The sequence below is a fragment of the Primulina tabacum genome, chromosome 2, assembly GCF_025594145.1.
Source record: "Primulina tabacum isolate GXHZ01 chromosome 2, ASM2559414v2, whole genome shotgun sequence".
NCBI lineage: Eukaryota > Viridiplantae > Streptophyta > Magnoliopsida > Lamiales > Gesneriaceae > Primulina > Primulina tabacum.
In genome coordinates, this window is record NC_134551.1 from 48655646 (window position 1) to 48673934 (window position 18289).

The 18289-nt window shown below is 33.1% G+C and overlaps 1 protein-coding gene across 3 annotated transcripts; it reads left to right on the plus strand.

Moving 5' to 3' along the window:
* The first annotated feature begins 7216 nt into the window (after positions 1-7216).
* Positions 7217-17459, plus strand: LOC142533848 (putative LRR receptor-like serine/threonine-protein kinase RFK1). Of its 3 annotated transcripts, none has more exons than XM_075640767.1 (24): positions 7217-7707; positions 8299-8473; positions 9111-9182; positions 9281-9349; positions 9432-9503; positions 9803-9874; positions 9975-10046; positions 10133-10204; positions 10299-10370; positions 10472-10543; positions 10620-10691; positions 11624-11689; positions 11903-11968; positions 12426-12488; positions 12586-12633; positions 12769-12812; positions 13025-13401; positions 13479-13674; positions 15325-15468; positions 15574-15692; positions 15782-15992; positions 16084-16321; positions 16402-16552; positions 16781-17459. In XM_075640767.1, exons 1-24 carry the CDS (start codon positions 7611-7613, stop codon positions 17159-17161), a joined length of 3021 nt encoding a protein of 1006 aa, XP_075496882.1. In that variant the 5' UTR covers positions 7217-7610; the 3' UTR covers positions 17162-17459. The 3 variants fall into 3 exon arrangements, with proteins under 3 accessions (XP_075496882.1, XP_075496875.1, XP_075496889.1); XM_075640760.1 differs by having other exon boundaries at positions 12583-12633; positions 16781-17458; XM_075640774.1 differs by lacking the exon at positions 11624-11689 and having other exon boundaries at positions 12583-12633; positions 16781-17458.
* Positions 17460-18289: the final 830 nt, after the last annotated feature.

Here is an 18289-nt window from a genome sequence, read left to right on the forward strand (position 1 = left end):
TCAGTTTATACATTCCATTTTTGTTGATTAACCAAAATTTCAATGAAATCCAATTTAATATCAGTTTTGATATATAATTCAATTAATCTTGGTTAACCAAAATTTTGATGAAAATTTCATGAAATTTTTTTTGTTTTTGAAAACCCTAAAATATTTTTGAAAATTCGATCACAGGTCAGCGTTGATAAGATAATATCTTTGAAGATGCTACAAATTGTTGATGTATTTTGTAAAATTTTGGCAACCTGATAATAGTATTCTATTTAATAATATATTTACAAACTTTTTCCAGTATGTATGTATATAAGTATACTGGAAAATTTGGACAAGAGTCGCTCAAATGATGAAACACATCAAAGATTGATAACATTAAATAAATGATCAAAGGTAATTCTCAATTAATCAATTGTGAACTTTTCTGCATATATACACATTTGCATTCATTTTGTTTGCACTTCTTCCTTTCAAAAACAAAGAGAGTTTTAATGTCATTTCTGTCTATTGTACTTGTGATTTACTGTGTTGTTACTACAAGTGAAGTTGTTATAATTTGGAAAAAGATTGTCAACCACCGAATCACCATATCAGACAAATTCTTCTCAAGGGCATAATGTTTAATACTAACCTCAACGTTTACTGTTGTTATCTGCCATCTTGAAGGTTTCAACAACAACAATCTTAAGAAGATTTTTTTTACTAAAATTTTGAAGAGGACTTCCTCATCTAAAACAATGACTAATGCTCCATTGTCGCAAGAAATAATTCCAGAAAATTTCACGGCACTTGATTCAAAAGATGCCAACAGAAGATGTTTTACTTTACCACACTGAGTTTGACAAGGTTTTTGAAACAGAATCATCCCACCATTCCTGAAGATGATATTTATACTCGCAAGAATACTGCGATAGATGTATGAAATCAAAGTGATTTTCTATGCTAATAAATATATGTTGAATGGACTTGACAAGCATTATACAATGTATATTATCAACTGAAAACTGCAAAAGAATTGTGGGAAATTTTGAAAACAAGTATAAGACATAATATGTCGGCTTAAAAAGTTCATCGTGGGACATTTCTTGGAATTCAAGATGGTTAACTCTGAATATGTAATGAGTCAATTGCAAGAAATATAATTATTATTATATGAGATTCATACGGAGGGGATGAGCCTAAGCAAGTCCTTTTAAGTTGGTGCATTAATTGAGAAACTCCCACCTTTGTTGAAATATTTCAAAAAATACTCGAAACACAAGCGAAAAGAAAAGAGACTCGAGGATTCGATTGTTTGACTGAGGATTGAGGAATACAAATGCGATACTGAGGTCTAAACTATTAACATAGATGTAAAAGTAAACATCGTAGAATCCAACAACAAATGGAAGAAAATGAAATTTGTGGGTGAAAAACAACAAAGGAATATGAAGAATTTCAAGGGAAACTGTTACAACTGTGGAAAATCGAACCACATGGCAAAAGACCTGTTAATGCCCAAAGAAAGAGAAATAGAAAACAATCGTATTTTAAGAAAGTTCAATACCTTATTATTTTTCCGAACTTGATTTAACTGTAACTGTAGTGATTTTTGAGACAAACCTAGTGGACAACCCAAATGAATGTCGGTTTTATGCGGGTGCTACCCATCGGATATACTCAGATAAAGAGATGTTCTATACATACGCTCCAATTTTTGGGAGAAACTCTTAATGAGAAATTTTGCTACATCGGAGATAGTCTAGCTTGGAAAGGTGGATTTGAAGATGACATCAAGGATGAAATTTGACCTTTGTTGATGTGCTCCATGTTCTTAAAAATAAAGAAGAACCTTGTATCAGGTTCGTCGTTGGCCAAACATGGATTTAGGATTGTTTTCAGTCTAGTGAATTTTTATTGACCAAGAATGATAATTTTGTGGTGAAATGATATCTTGATGAGAACCACTTCAATTTTATTGTAATTGCGATTTGCTGCGAGTTTTATGACAATAGTTAAAAGTTATAATTACTTGCTTGATTGTTCTGATATATGAAATGTTCATTTAGAACATGTAAATTTTAATAATCTGAGATGTTTATTGAATTCAGATTCGTTGCTAAAATATAATATTGATCTAACACATGAATTTGAAGTATGTTTTGAAGCAAAAATGACCAAAATGTCATTCCATTATACTGAAAGATGCACAACTCCTCTATAATTGATCACACTGACATTGGTGATTAAAAATTTCTGCAAACTAAAGGAAATAAAAAGTATTATGTAACATTTATTGAAGAATGTACAACGTATTGTTATGTATATATTTTAAGAACTAAAGATGGATAACTTGAGACATTTAAAACCTACAGAACTGAAGTTGAAAATCAAATTGATAAACAAATAAAAAGAAGTTGTAATGATATGTAGAAGAATATAGAGCAGTATTCGATCAGTTTTGTTCATCCTTGAGAATCATACATCAAATTACCGATCCATACTCGCCTCAATTGAACAAGGTTTCCAAAAGGAAAAATCGAAATTTGAAGAAAATTATTAACACTTTAATGATAAGTCCAGGCTTACCTCATAACTTGTGGGGGGAAACAATATTATCGGCTAACCATATCCTAAACAAGATTCTCTAAAAGGAAAGTGATATATCGTCACATGAGTTGTGGAAAAATCATAAACATTTCTATAAGTACCTGATAGTGTGGGTGTACTTGGCTAATGTTGAAACGTCAAAGCCAAACCAAGTCAAAATTGGACAACAAATGATTTAATGCATATTCATTGGATATGCATATGATAGTAGTGCACACTGATTCATAGTGCATGGATGTGAAAATTCTGAAATGAGTAAAGGAATGATGATTGATTCAAGAAATGACATGTTCTTTGAAAATATATTTCCTTATAAATAAAAGAAATAGGATAATTCAAATAAAAAGAACAAATGAAAATGTGAATGAAGGTTCTACGTATCCGGAAGAACCTAGAAGAATAAAAAAAAATAGAACATTGAAGCCTTTTGGTCCCGATTTTCTTATATGTTGGAAATTAAACCGAAAACATTACAAATCCCATAGTCTAGTGTGTCGTATTGGAAAGAAGTCATCATCAATACTGAAATAGACTCAATTATGCAAAACCACACTCAGGAGCTTGTTGATCTTCCATCAGATACCAAATCAAGGGATCCAAATAGATAATAAAAAGAAAATACAAAGTCGATGGAACCGTCGCAAAATACAAGGCTAGATTGGTGGCTAAATATATAGAAAAAAAAGAAGGCCTTGATTTTTTCGAGACGTATTCATCAGTCTTAAGAATAACTTCAATTTGTGTAATCATTGCAATTATAGCATTGCATAACCTTGAGATACATATAATGAATGTTAAAACAACATTATCGAATGACAAATTAGAAGAAGAAAGATATATGAAATAACCTGAATGTTATATTGTTCGGAGTCATGAAAATAAAAGTGTGCTGACTCATTAAGTTTCTAAATGAGCTTAAGCAAGCACCCAAACAATGACATGCAAATTTTGACAAATCTATCAAATGAATTTAAGATTAAGGAATGTGCCAAATGTGTTGAAATTAAGGGCACACAAGATTCTTATGTGAAAGTATGTTTATATATTGATCACGTAATTATAATGAGGAGTAATCAAGATATGATAAAAACAACAAAGAAAATGGTGACAACTTTTTTTAAAAAAATATGGGCATTGTTGATGTCATATTAGGGACTAAAATCTCTTGGATTTCAGAAACAATAGTTCATCTCAATAACATTATGTTGAGACAGTCTTGAAGAAGTTTAATGCATATGATTCTATCCAATAGAGACACTTATGAACATGAGTGTTCATTTGGGAAATAATCACGGAGAACCAGTATCCCAGTTGGAATACTCTAAACTTATTGGAATCCTTATGTATATCATGAATTGTACTTAACTGGACATCGCATGTGTGATAAATAAGTTGAGTCGTTCAACGAAAATCCTATTGAGGTTGATTGGAATGCTTTGACCAGAGTGCTAAAATATTTAAGACACACTTAGAGTATGTGTTTCACTATACTAGATATCCCGCGGTGCTCGAGAGATACAATGATGCTAATTAGATTTTTGACACCAAAGAATACAAATCTAGTAGTGGCTAAGTTTTTAACATTGGTTGTAATGCCATCTCTTGGAGGTTATCCAAACAAACTTGCTCACTAGGTCTAAAAAGCAATATGAATTTATAGCACTAGATAAAGCTACAGAAGAAGCAAAATGACTTCACAACTTTCTAGATGATATTTCTTTTTGGACTAAATCAGTGCCTTCGATAATGATACATTTTGACAATTATTCGGCAATTGGAAGGGAAATGACACAAAATGTGTATATAATGGTAAATCTCGTCATATTCGTCAAACAATATATCCATAGAGGTGCCTAAGCGCCTTCTTATGCCCGATAAGTGGCGTCTAGTGCCTACAGTACTATTTGGTATAAATGTATGAGTTTTCATGGATAAATACATTTCAAAAAGTGTTTGTTTGATATTATTCATCATATTTTTGAACATAGAGATACTTAAATGATGAAACAACATTTCCTTATAGATTGATAATGCTAAATAGAGGAACAAATGTCATTTTAAATTAATCAATTTTGAAATTTTCTACGTATACATTTGCATTCATTTTTTCTACACTTTTTCCTTCCAAAAACAAGGAGATTTCATACCATTTTCTAGTTATTGTACTTGTAATTTATTGTGTTTTTATTAAAATTGAAGTTGTTGTATTTTGAGAAAAGATTGATATACATCGAAGCACCAGAGTGGAGCAAATTCTTCTTAAGAACACAATGTTCAACACTAGCCTCAACTTTTACTGACGTTATCCGACATCTTCAAAGTCTAATCACAAACATTATATACATGGTTAAAGTTATAAATCATTATATTATTCGTATATATTTGATTTACTATCAATGTATCATATGCCCTTCATCATTCAATCTTTTAAACCAGAGGGTGCTAAAAGTATACATACATGGAATGTTTTGTAAAGATGGAACCAATGTGAACAATGGACTTGAAAGTCTTGAATATGACATTAGAAATTTCCTAAATGGAAGGACCATAAAAGCTCCTATATTAATGAGGTGGTCGTCAGCCGTAATTATAACATCGCATAGAGTTGTTTTTAGCCATTGTTTTATTTAAAGTTGTTTTTCTTTTTTCTGCACATAAAAAATAGGACTTATTTTTTATTTTTTGAAGAGAAAAAGTAAAACTCATTTGAATAGAGTACAAAGCCAGGATTTTAACAAGTTTGAACTTAATTTGGTTCGAAACCCTCCACATAATTGGATTTTAAATTATTAAAAAAAGTTCTTTTGGACTAACCCAGTACAACATTTTAGGACATTTTCATATGATTTCCACGTACATGCATTGCATTATTCGACATGAAAAGAGAATTACGTTTCCAAAAAAATAATAATAATATATAAATAAATATATATAAAGAATTAGAGAGAACGGTTTCGAAAGGAAAAAGGGGTCCAAAGCATCACGCAAGACTTTGACATATAATTAAAAAGTTAATTCAGCGTTGAAATTGGTCAATGGTTGTAATTTCATACATCTTAAAGCTAATAATCAATTTTTTTTATTATTATTTTTATTTATTCAAAGAAAGCTAATCTAACTTGAGCAGCCCAAACAAGGTGTGGATTAAGAAACATTGCTTGACGTAATTGAATTTACGACAGTGATTTTGTAATAATTTCCATTCATTTTTGCCAAGTGGAATTTGACTCGTGTTGGGTTTTTTTAAAGCATGAATACACAATTATTCTAGAGTAACTTGTAAAGAAATTTTTTTATCTCGTAAAATAAAATTTCTTTATCGAATCATTCTCAAGTTGATTCCACAACTCTCGTTCCAATTCTTGATTGACTTGGCAAAAACGACCATGGCAAAAAAAAAAAAAAACATGGTATTATTTTGAAAATTGAAGAAGATATATCTCGAGTTCATAAATTTTTAAGAAGTAAGTATCTTGTTAGGTCGTTTTATATGTGTTTGTATCTGTTAGACGAATCGATTTGATCTATATCTACCATGAAAAGTAATACTTTTATCATAAAAAATAATATACTTTGACGAGTTGAGTCGGGTTGTATATCCGTCTCATAAATTTTTTGTGAATCTTAAAATATTCTCGTCAAGACAATGTGATAATATCGGTGGTAACAATTACGTATGTAATCTAAGAATTTCGATAACAATTATAGAAACTATCTCTATTTTACAGTATTTCATCTGTTCGATCGTATTTTTAAAACACGCTCTTAATTTTTTTTTATATCGCCATTGTTTGTACACGGACAAATTCAAACATATAACGTAATGACTTTTATTGACATAAAATACAGATTGTCGAAAATAAGATACAAATGTATGTATTTCTGATACCAAATGACATAAATTGAATAATAGTAAATTTAATTTGGTATATGTAATATAACATCTGTATTCTTAATTTAAGAGGGTTAAAACCAAGTTTTTCTGATACATAGATTGAATAATAACATATGTTTAATCCCAATTAAACTTTCATTTGTTTTTTTTTTTTTTTTTTGAGGTTCGATACTCAACTTTTACCAATTATTAATTGTGAAATAAGACTATTTATTTATTTTAACCCCCAATGAGTTCTACATTTTATTCCCCTTTTATTAAATTATGCATTCCAATTACATAGACGTGATATACCGTACCGCACCGTATCGAAAAATACATATTATATTGAAAATTAAGGTATTAAAAAAATTTATATCGATATTACCGAAAATTTCATATTTTCGGTATGTATAATTATTATATTGTTTATATCGAAATGTTGCGTTATACCGAGATTTCGGTATGATATCGCTATATACCATTTTATAATGAAAAAAAACCCTATATTTTTTTAAAAATTTAAGTTTTTTAAATATATACTTAAAAAGAAAATATTATATTTTTCAAAAAATAATAATAAAATCATATTTAATTAAATTTATAATATCTATATCTGTATATAATTGTGGTTAAGCATGATTACACCATACACTAACAAGCAACATCGGTTTCTTGATTTCAGACTTTTTTAGCCTAATTAATGTATAATATAATCGGTCTAATACGGTTGTTTGTTATAGGAATAGCTTGTTCCTTTGATTGTCGAAGAGAGAAGTAAATCTTGATTCTTGGCTAGAGTCGAAAATTCAAAGCTGTCAACTTTTCACTAAGGATATTCCTTTAATTGTCGAAGAGAGAAGTAAATCTGGATTCTTGGCTAGAGTCGAAAATTCAAAGCTGTCAACTTTGCACTAATGATTATTTTATTATAACCTTGGAAATTTTGAAGTAAAAACTAAAAATCTCTTTAACTAGACCTTTGTTTTTATAGTACGGAATTTAAAAGATTATCATCGGGTCTCGCTGAAAGATTTGTGGTCCTTTTCCTTTCACAAGTAACAAACTGTTTATTTGTTAAACCGACTATAATCTTCCCACTGTTTATAAATTGTCTCGTATGTGGATAAATCTTGAATCTTGATGCTTGAGGATGGTGTTTGGGAAGTCTCTCGCTGTTTCTTGTGTTTTTGCAATTTGTTGTTTCTGGCTACTGAAATTATCTGAGTCACAGGTGCCAAAAGACGAAGGTAAGCAACTGATCTATTGCTCCTTTATAAAAAGTATGACACTTTTTTTGGCGGATGCCCTGAATCTGGTTTGAATAAAAGATTGGTTTTCTTGATACTCAATATTGAGTGAGAGAAGATTCAAGGAACATATGAGATCGTAGTGAAAACTGGGAAATCTTTTGGTGAAGAAAGATATTAAATCTGTCGTAAATTCTGAGGAGTTGGGGTGGAGTTGAGAAATAACTTGGCGGCGAGTTAAAATGGTATTCATCATCTTTTTTAGTTCACATGTATATGTTGATTGTGAGAATGAGATTTGGGGAATTCGTGACTGAGGAAAGCATGTTTCTCACAAAGCGGCTAAAGATGAATTGCCATATTCTAGGATATAGTTTTGTAAACTTGATCGGGAACTTTTAAGGTTAAAATTGATGGGATTAAATCTTGGACTTGGTTGTATTTAATTTACAAGGAAAAGGAGATTTTTTTTAGCAAGCACATATTTTCGGTACTTTCACATCAAGTACCGTGTTATTTTGCAAGCTCTCAAGTTTTGGCTACTTGTCTTCTCAACTTATCTCGTTCTTTTTAAATCCATTCTCTGATTAGTGGATGCCCTACAACAAATCGCCAATGAACTTGGTGCAACATTTTGGAGATTCAATGCTGATTCATGTGAAGTTGAGATGGTTGGGATTTCACAAACTGCTCCAAGTGGCTCCGATGGTTTTGTTGATTGTGATTGCAGTTTTGCCAACAATACCGTCTGCCATGTTGTAAGAATGTATGGCACTCAAATATTCAGTTTTCTCAGAAGCTACATGGATTTAAATGTTGTGATTATTATTTTAATTGATGTACGGCTGTAAATGTGATTTAGATATATCATTACATTTTTTAAAAAGCACTTTGTGCAAGCTATGATGTCTTTGTTGCAGGTTGGCATCATTCCATTTTGGAATAAATTTGTCTACTTTGGAATTTTCCATTTCGGTTAAGATTTTTTTATATGGAACCATTCCACAGGAGCGAATATACCTGTGCATGAAATCCTAGCTGCTTAGTTTTGCAATTCTTGAACAAGTGTAACATTTGTTTAGATAGCTGCAGTCTGTTCATGTCTAAGCTTTCCTGCGAATCCGAGATCAGTATCAACATAAGTAGGAGGTTCTTCATTTTCTGAGTGGAAATTATATTAATTTTTTTGAACATTTCAATAGTCTTAGTTCTTAAGAGCGCCAGCATTCAATGAGAAATGGATAACATTTATTTACATAAATTCTAATGGATTTCATTTTTGACATGACGGGTTTCTTTTTTTTTTATCCCTTTATTTGTACTATAAGACAAATAACTTGTGATTTTTCCATTGCATTGACTATGAGCTTAAGGATTTATTTTAATTTTCTACTTTATTGCAGTGTCATTAAGAGCTTCAATCTTCCGGGGGCTCTTCCGCCTTCTATTTTGAAGCTTCCCTACCTCCAAGATGTGTAAGTTCAGAAGACCAGTATGATCTCTAGATTACACATTTTATCCGACTTTCATGCTTATATTGGTTCAACATAATCTGACTTTTGATTTATTTCAGTGATTTTGCCTACAACCTCCTTACTGGTACAATTCCAAAAGAATGGGCTTTAACACGATTGAACTTTATGTATGCTTCATCTTATACATGTTGGTTTTTAATGCATGGTTGTTTCTTTGATAAATTTTGATGATTTCAAATGTTTATGCAGATCCGTTCTTGTAAACCGCTTATCAGGGGAAATTCCTAAGTTGTTGGGAAACATTACAAGCCTCACGTACCTGTACGCCTTAACTCAATCCCCCCTTGTTTCTGAAATAATTCATGACCGAAAAAATGGAAGTTAGATGAAACTGTGAGGGGCATGCCGTATATACTATTTGAAGGCAATTAAACTGTTGTTTGTATCATCTTTTCATTTTTCTTGGAAGGCTAGTTACAAATTCCAAAGAAAGAAATAACTAGGTCAAATGTGTGATTGAAGAATGCTGTCACAGTTCTCAGTATTGTCCATGTTTGGCTTAAAGAAAGGAAAAATTTCCGTGCATTGTATGAAAAATTTAATTGTTGACATTTGACCAGGAGCCTTGAAGCCAACCAATTTTCCGGGACCATTCCTTCTGAGCTTGGGAGGCTGATTAATTTGGAAACTCTGTAAGAACTGCTCTTGTAATTTTAATCGTTAAACCATAGTTATGATATATAGTCCTACGACCAGCAATTTCATTATTTAAGGCTGTTGATTGAATCGCAGGATCTTGTCCTCAAACAAATTAACAGGGCCGTTGCCGATGTCTTTTGCTGGATTAACCGAAGTAACAGATTTGTAAGTACATTGTATTATCATCTTTAATCTAATTTAGTTTTTTGAAATTCTCTGGTTTGTTGAATGGTATTGCTACTGCGTTGCAGTAGGATAAATGATCTCAACTTAAGTGGGAGAATTCCTGACTTCATTCACAGCTGGAAACTTCTTACCAAATTGTAAGATATCTTCACATTCCCTATTTTGAATATAATGGAAAATTTCTCTTTGTGTACCTGTTATGGTAATTGAATGTTCAAATATTTAATGAAGAGAAATGCAAGCTAGTGGACTGGAAGGGCCTATCCCCTTTAACATATCTTATTTGAATGCGTTTACCGACCTGTAAGTATTTTACGATACTAAGTTGGACTCCAGCCTTTTACTCTCCTCATCTGGCTCTTGCATACCTGTCAAAAAAGCTTCTGATAAATTATCTTTTACAGGAGAATTAGTGATTTAAAAGGGCCACCTCAGGAATTTCCATCGTTACGGAGCTCTACACGCTTGTCGACTTTGTATGCGAAAATTGAACTTTCTCGTCAAGAGGGTTCTTCGTTATTATTGTCTCTATAATGGCTCATTCTTTTGTAGGGTGTTGAGAAATTGTAACATTACTGGGGAGATTCCTGCATATGTCTGGAAACTCAGACTTCTGACAATGTTGTGAGTGACATTACTGTATATTATTACCGTATATTAGAATGGATATGCTGATAGTTATATGTTTTCTGTTGGCTTTTCACTCTAGTCAAAAGCAACCTCGTTCCCTTCTTTTCTCTCTTATTTATGGAATCTCTAGATTGTCGCCTGGTTTTGGAGGCCACATTTGACCATATCTTTTGTCTTTCTTTTCTCTTTTTCAGAAGATTTGAATTTCTAGTATTTTTTCTTGGGACTTGCATTTTTTCCTCCTTTATTTTACTCTCTTAGTCAGCTATTTGGTGCAGATACACCATCTATCCACTGGTGACCATCAAACCTCAATCAATTGAGTTTGGTGGATTTTTAAAGTTCTTTTCTGACTTATGTAGAACAGAGAGACGTTACCTCTCGAAGTTCCTAAAGATGATGTGAAAAAAAGAGTAGAACCAAAGGTGTTCCTTAAGTCAATATGATCAATTAAGTAAAACACATGTTCCTTAACGAAAATAAATGCTTTTGTCATAACAATTTGATCTGTAAATGTTTCTAATTCTATGAACTTAGTGTGTGCTGAGTTGGAGGAAATGAGGACCTTTATCCTCTTGGGGAAAAATGACAATGCTGGAATTTACTGTTGTTGTATATTGAATGCCTATTTTATGGAGATTGGTGGTATGATAACCTACATTGTTTTGGCAATTCAATCCATTTTGATTCTCGAACTCTCCTTAGAACGATTTAAAATTCGTCTCATTTTGTTACACTGATGCTATTGTATCATTCAGATATTAAACTGACTCTTGTGATCGTGTTACTCTTTCAATAACATTTTCTCCTACCTGAGTGCACTCCCTTTTTCTTGGAAAAATTTAAAACTATTTATCTGAAAATTAATGAAAAACTGACATTCTAATTCCGTATTGGCTATATTTTTCATTCATTCTCATTGACAGGGATGTCAGTTTCAATAAGTTAATGGGAGGGATTCGAAATAACATTGCCAGAAATCTGAAATTTGTGTGAGTATTAATATAATGTTCTGTTTTATTTTCTTTGATGAAGTATCATCTTTAGAGAAAGAATCTATCCTGATGGAAGTATGATAATATGTTATAAATCAGGCTTTTCTCTTCTTAATTAATCCGGTTCACTTCTTTTCTGGTGCATTTTCTCAACCAGTAATTTTATTCCCGGCCAGCACGTTTTCTAACCAAATGATCTTACTGTTGTAGTTTTTTGACTGGCAACATGCTGAGTGGAAATGTACCTGAAACAATCTTGAAGGATGGAGGCAACATGTATGTTTTGTATTTTTATAATCATGAGAAGAAAATGTTCTTGGTTCGTTTTATTTCATAACTAAACAATGTACCCCCTTTCAAATTCTTGGCATGAAATTAACAGTTCTTGCTATTTATTCTCGATACTTCACATCAAAAGTTTTAAATTCAAGTTCTCCATCTAAGGTCATAATTTATGGACACTTGACAGAACAGTGGGTTTCTTTCTTTTCTTTTATTTTTTTGTTTGTGGATTCTGAAGGTTTTCTGTCGAATGTTCAAATGGAATTTATAAAGCTAAAGGGGCTTAGTTGAATAATATTTGTCTTTGCTGATAAGAAATTTGTTCAACTCCGTTCCCATGTTGCTAAAGCTCTAAAAAGTTGACAAATGTTTACATTATCAATGCTTATTATTTCATCCTTATCACATTAGTATCCAGATAATGACAACTAGCTTTTCTGTTTTGATGCAGTGACCTGTCTTACAACAACTTTACTTTGCAAGGCCCCAATGATCCTGCTTGTCTGCCCAACACGTAAATCCATTAGTATTTGTTTTACCTTATCATGTTGATTTAACTTTTACTTTTTCAATATATTTAGTTGTTTCTTGCTGTTTTTTTCCTGTAGTAGGAATCGAATCGTTAACTTGTTCAAAGGCTCATCAACAGTGAATACACCGTAAGATGCATTTCGGCCACTTATTGTTTTTTGCCTCATTAATGGTCAGTAATATGGACTAGTCTGAAAGATAGCAAGTCGGTAAACATGAGTTCTCCTCTGATGCTAACTCTTCCCATGCTTGACCTTCAACAGAGGACGAATCCTTCCATGTACTAAGGATTTGTTCTGTCCTAGATGTAAGTATGCCATCCTTTTCTTCCTTCGAAAAAGTAGTATTTTTTTTAAATGACCAAAAGTTGATTCTATCATTTTCGTAAATTGGATTTTGATTATCCTTCATTATTTTTGGTTGGTTTCAGTGTATAAAACTTCTCAATAACTTTCTTTCGTTTGTGCAAGCCTGATGATTAAAAGTTGTAATCTAGAGCTCTTTGTTTGCTTATGACAGATAGGTGCTCGTTATATGTTAATTGTGGCGGGGAAGATTTAACCATCAACGAAGGAAAAAGAAAAGTTATTTATGAGGGAGACGAAGGAGGTGATTCTGCAGAATATTTAAGTGCTAACTATTGGGGCTTTACTAGCACCGGAGATTTCATGGATGAACCTACTTATCAAAATTCACGTACTATCAAAGCCACATCGGTTTCGAATCTGTCTGACTTGTATGTTACAGCACGCCTTAGCCCTCTTTCGATGACATATTTTCATTACTGCCTGGAAAATGGGAGTTACAATGTGACCCTGCACTTTGCTGAAATTCTTTTCACGAATGATGATACATATAACAGTCTTGGCAGGCGGATGTTCAATATATACATCCAGGTTGGTTGTTTGAGAAAATGAAACGCAATCTGCACCTTGACTTGTATTATTTTACTGATATTCCATTTCTGCGACAGGGAAAACTAGTTTGGGAAAATTTTAACATCGAAGATGAGGCTCATGGAGCTCAAAAACCTGTGATTAGAAATTTTAATGCCACAGTGGAAGATGGTACCTTGGAGATCAGATTTTACTGGGCAAGTAAAGGGACTATACGTATTCCTAACAGAGGAGATTATGGTCCACTTATATCAGCTATTTCGGTCAATTCTAGTGAGTTCTTCCCATTATTTTCTTCGTTGTCCTTTCCTTAATGTTACTTTACTTTCTGAAAAAAATGCCGATGTCAGATCGTTTCTACAGTATGAGACCAGATAGGCAATGTTTTAGTGGCATTTGCAAGCTCTTAAGTTGAGTTGAACGTGCACAAGTGAGAGTAATAATGAGTTGAGTAACCATTAAAAAATAATAATAATGAGTTGAGTAACCTCTTAGGAAATTCTGCTGCATTAAGCTGCTGACATTACGCCGCTTGATCTGGTTGGCTTTGATGTTGTGTTGCTTGATCTGGTTGGCTAGGTTAGCTGTAAAAGAGTGACACAAGATCTTAACAGATAATATTGTCTTTGTTGGAATAAGTTCGGCTGTAGGGAAAAGGTAAGACTGACCTATAAGGGATACGAGACAGCACCAAAAGAGAGACACACCTCCCCGGACTCATGAGTCTAACAGCCCAACACATTAGCACCCAAATAGGTGCACTCTGCGCTGCTTCGAGTATAAGGAAATAATTTTGAGCATTGGCTAACAACTATAACTTTTGACCTAATGGTAAGCGCTAAATCCTAACAATTAGTATCAGAGCGAGGTCATGAGTTTAAGTCTCCCAAGAAACATATATCTATATTTATTTGGGAGTGGAATGTTGAGCTTAAGTGTGCATGAGTGAGAGTAGTACTTGGATAAGTAATCTCCTGGGAAGTTCTCGTGCGTCAAACTGCTCACATTGAGCCGCTTGGTCTGGTTGGCCAGGTGGGCCGTAAAAGAATGACATCAGATCTTAATGGGTAACACAGTATCTCCTGATGACAGGGTCAGCGGTAGAGAAAATGGTAAGAATGATATATAAGAGATACGAGACAACACCAACTTCTCCTCGGACTCATGAGCCTAACAGCCCGACCTATTAGCACCCAAGTAGGTGAACTCTGCGCTACCACGAATATAAGAAAATAAAGTTGCGCCTTTGCTAACAACTATGGTTTTTGGTCTAGTGGTAAGCGCTTAATCATAACAATATTGAATATTGTTATATTTTGGCTCTTATAGTCTTCTTAACTCATGCAACTGCATCTGTTCCACAGAACTGAGAATGGTTTTCTTCCTTGATTGGGATCGGTTCAGACAAATTTAATTTAGCAACTTTATTATTTGATTAACCTGTAAATCTAATGTTACTCTTGACATCTAGTCCCGAATTACTGGACCAAAGCTTTATTTTATTAATAAATATAAATTTATCTCAAGTTTTAAGTGTGAGAATTTGTGATTTGCATTACTTATTAAATGCATCTCACACCATCAGAAGGAAAGCGAGAACATGATAATAATTTCCATAAAGCAGTGCATGGGTTTATATTGCCTTTCGGCCGTTGTCTTATGCTAGCCAAAGTTTGGGAGAAATGCTTAAGAGCCTTTACTTTAGGAGTTTGCAATGTACTAAAAGTTGTGTTACGGTCAAAGCTTACCTTAAAACAGTTGTGATGTACCCTAGAAACACCAAAAATAGTTGTATTACCTTATAATACCAATAGGAATGGGTAACATACTAGTTTCAAATAAATTTGAATCCAGTTGAGAGATGTTTTATGAAAAATATAATTCAGTGAGTATTCTTATTTATTTGTCTATTTTTCTTTGCAGATTTCAAAGTTTGTTCATATGGCAAAAAGAAGAATGTTACTGCTTACATTGTTGCTGCAGTACTTTCAATATGTGTTATAATGGCAATTTTAGGCATCCTTTGGTGGAAAGGTTATCTAACAAGCAGGAGACAATCAGGGATTGGTAATGTGCTGAATCCTTTAAATATGATAGAACATTTCTTGACTTGTAAACAATCAGTGTTCGAGAGTCAAATATAAAGGCTCATTTTATGCTTCTCATTGACAGATTTGAAAGGTCTAGAATTGCAAACTATTGCTTTTACGCTGAAACAAATTAGAACTGCTACGAACAACTTTGATGGTGCAAACAAAATTGGAGAAGGTGGTTTTGGTCCTGTGTACAAGGTAGTTGGTAGTTTTTGACCAAAAAATTTGCTTCTTCTTTATTCCGTCCCTTCTGTAATTCTCATAATCTGATGGAGAAACTGTTGCAGGGTCTACTATCTGATGGTACTGTCATTGCTGTGAAGCAGCTCTCCTCTAGATCAAGACAAGGAAACCGTGAATTTTTGAATGAGATTGGCATGATTTCTTGTTTACAACATCCAAATCTTGTTAAGTTGTATGGATGCTGTATTGAAGGAGATCAATTGCTGGTGGTATACGAGTACATGGAAAACAACAGCCTCGCCCATGTTCTGTTTGGTAATAATTTACCGATTCAATAAGATTCCATTTGTCTTATGCATCTTTTACCTTCATTAGCATGTAACTGTAGTAGGATGATATTTTCCAGGGTCAAAGGAAGGCCAGTTGATACTTAACTGGCCAATTCGGTTTTCGATCTGTATTGGAATTGCTAGAGGATTAGCTTTTCTTCACGATGAATCTAGACTGAAAATTGTTCATCGAGACATTAAAGCTACAAACGTGCTTCTAGATAAAGATCTAAATCCAAAAATATCAGATTTCGGGTTGGCTAGGCTTAACGAAGATGAGAACTCACATATAAGCACCAAAGTAGCTGGAACAATGTGAGCTTATCTCATTGACTGTAGATTATTCTGAATTTCCTCCCCATTACCTTGACATATTTTTCCCATATTGATCGCAGAGGTTACATGGCACCTGAATATGCATTATGGGGTTATCTGACAGACAAAGCCGATGTTTACAGCTTTGGAGTTGTCATCTTGGAAATAGTCAGTGGCAAAAGCAACAACAATTACATGCCCAGTCGTAACTTCATTTGCCTTCTAGACTGGGTACGTCGCAAATACTTGAAATTAGATTCAGCCTGATTGAATAGTAGAACACAAATCTTTTGTGCTATACATCAGCCTAAATTCAAGTTTTGATTTCTATATCACATAGGTAGCCACACAAAACCAGTAGGAGCAATTGTAGCTCCCAACTTCCATTTACACGTGAAAAATTCTTCAAAACCGTTGCTTTCCACTAAAAATAACTGTGCAACTCCCATATTTCTGCAGGCTAATCACTTACAAGAGAACAAAAACATTGAAGAACTAGTAGACGAGAACCTGCATTCTCAAGAGAACAAAGAGGAAATAGAAATGGTGGTGAAAATAGCAGTCCTGTGCACAAATTCCACACCATCTATCAGGCCTACAATGTTTGAGGTTGTCCAAATGCTTGAAGGTAAAATGGCGATTCCAGATTTGATACCAGAAGGAAGCGCATATACGAACGATGTTCGGTTTAAAGCCATCAAAGACTTCAACCAAGAGAAGAGAAGTCAAAGTTCTGGTGTAATCCAAAAGCAGAATTCAACTATGATACGAACAGATGCAAGTTTCTCTTCTTCTAGCTCTGTTTTCTATGAAACCACTAGAGATACCAGATCACATTGATGAGCCATGTTATTATTTCGCGTTGAGCCATGTTAATATTTCGCATTGTGTATTTTGTAACTTGTATATTTCAAAGGCCGTGAGGAATTGGTTTTGCGGGATTTCTCCTTCCTGCTGCTTTTCACTCTGTTGATTTTGTTTAGAAGAGGATTGATGTACAGTGTACACATTAGAGTATGATTGTAAAATAGCAGTAGATTTTGAAAGGATTAGTAACATGTTGTGCAGCATTATTTATTCCATCTTGAGAGCTTATCAGAATTATCCGTGTTATATTTAAGGAACCATTAATGACACATTATTTCTCGAGTTGAATTTATTTTGGAAAGGGAATTATAGATATGGTTTTTTTTACATTGATGTGGAGTTAATATTGACACGCCTACAATGAAGATGGAGTTAGAGATAGGGGTGGGCAATCAAAGCGAGAAGATCGGGTACCGACCCGACCCGGTGTATTTTTCTGGGTAAATCAAGTAATTAGTCGGGCTCGGATAGAAGATCCCTGTCTGAAGTACCTGATCGGATATCTGAAAACCCGATTTATTTTTATTTTTTTAAAAAGGACATGGGCGCTTGGTCTTGAATTATGATGTTCTCTTGATTTTATTTTACTTGGAATCCTGATTATTAGAAAGTTTGGAATTTTTCCGAATTTTGGCTGTTGATAATGGTAAATTGAGCTTGTGGTAATGAGAATCGTTGATTAGTTTTTTGTCATGTTATTTATTTTTGGGTATATAAAAAAAAGTAAACTCAGACAAATGCTGGAGTTAAGCCAATAGCTTATTTTATGGGTTTTGCATCATTTTTTTTCTTGGTAATATGAAATCCAAATGATTTGAAATTTGGAGAGTAGAAAACTTAGAGATATATAAGTTTCGTGTTATGAGTTTTGACAAATTTAATCGCATTAGTGGTCCGAACGGATATATGGTATTTGAAATATTAAATATTATATTATAATATAATATATATAATTATTTGTAAAGGAAAAAAGTGAAGTAAGTCGGTGTAATTGGATTCATCCATCAATTCATCTTCATCGCCGGAGGGAAGAAAACATAGCATATAAAACTTCTCAATTTTCTTTTTACTGTGATTTATCAATTTATCCAATCTACGAAT

What these genes read in the sequence shown, in the direction of transcription:
- LOC142533848 (XM_075640760.1), top strand. Translation starts at nt 7,611, where the DNA reads ATGGTGTTTGGGAAGTCTCTCGCTGTTTCTTGTGTTTTTGCAATTTGT. An exon ending in ACAGGTGCCAAAAGACGAAG is followed by an intron (nt 7,708 to 8,298) that starts GTAAGCAACTGA and finishes TTCTCTGATTAG; the next exon opens with TGGATGCCCTACAACAAATC. An exon ending in CTGATTAATTTGGAAACTCT is followed by an intron (nt 9,875 to 9,974) that starts GTAAGAACTGCT and finishes ATTGAATCGCAG; the next exon opens with GATCTTGTCCTCAAACAAAT.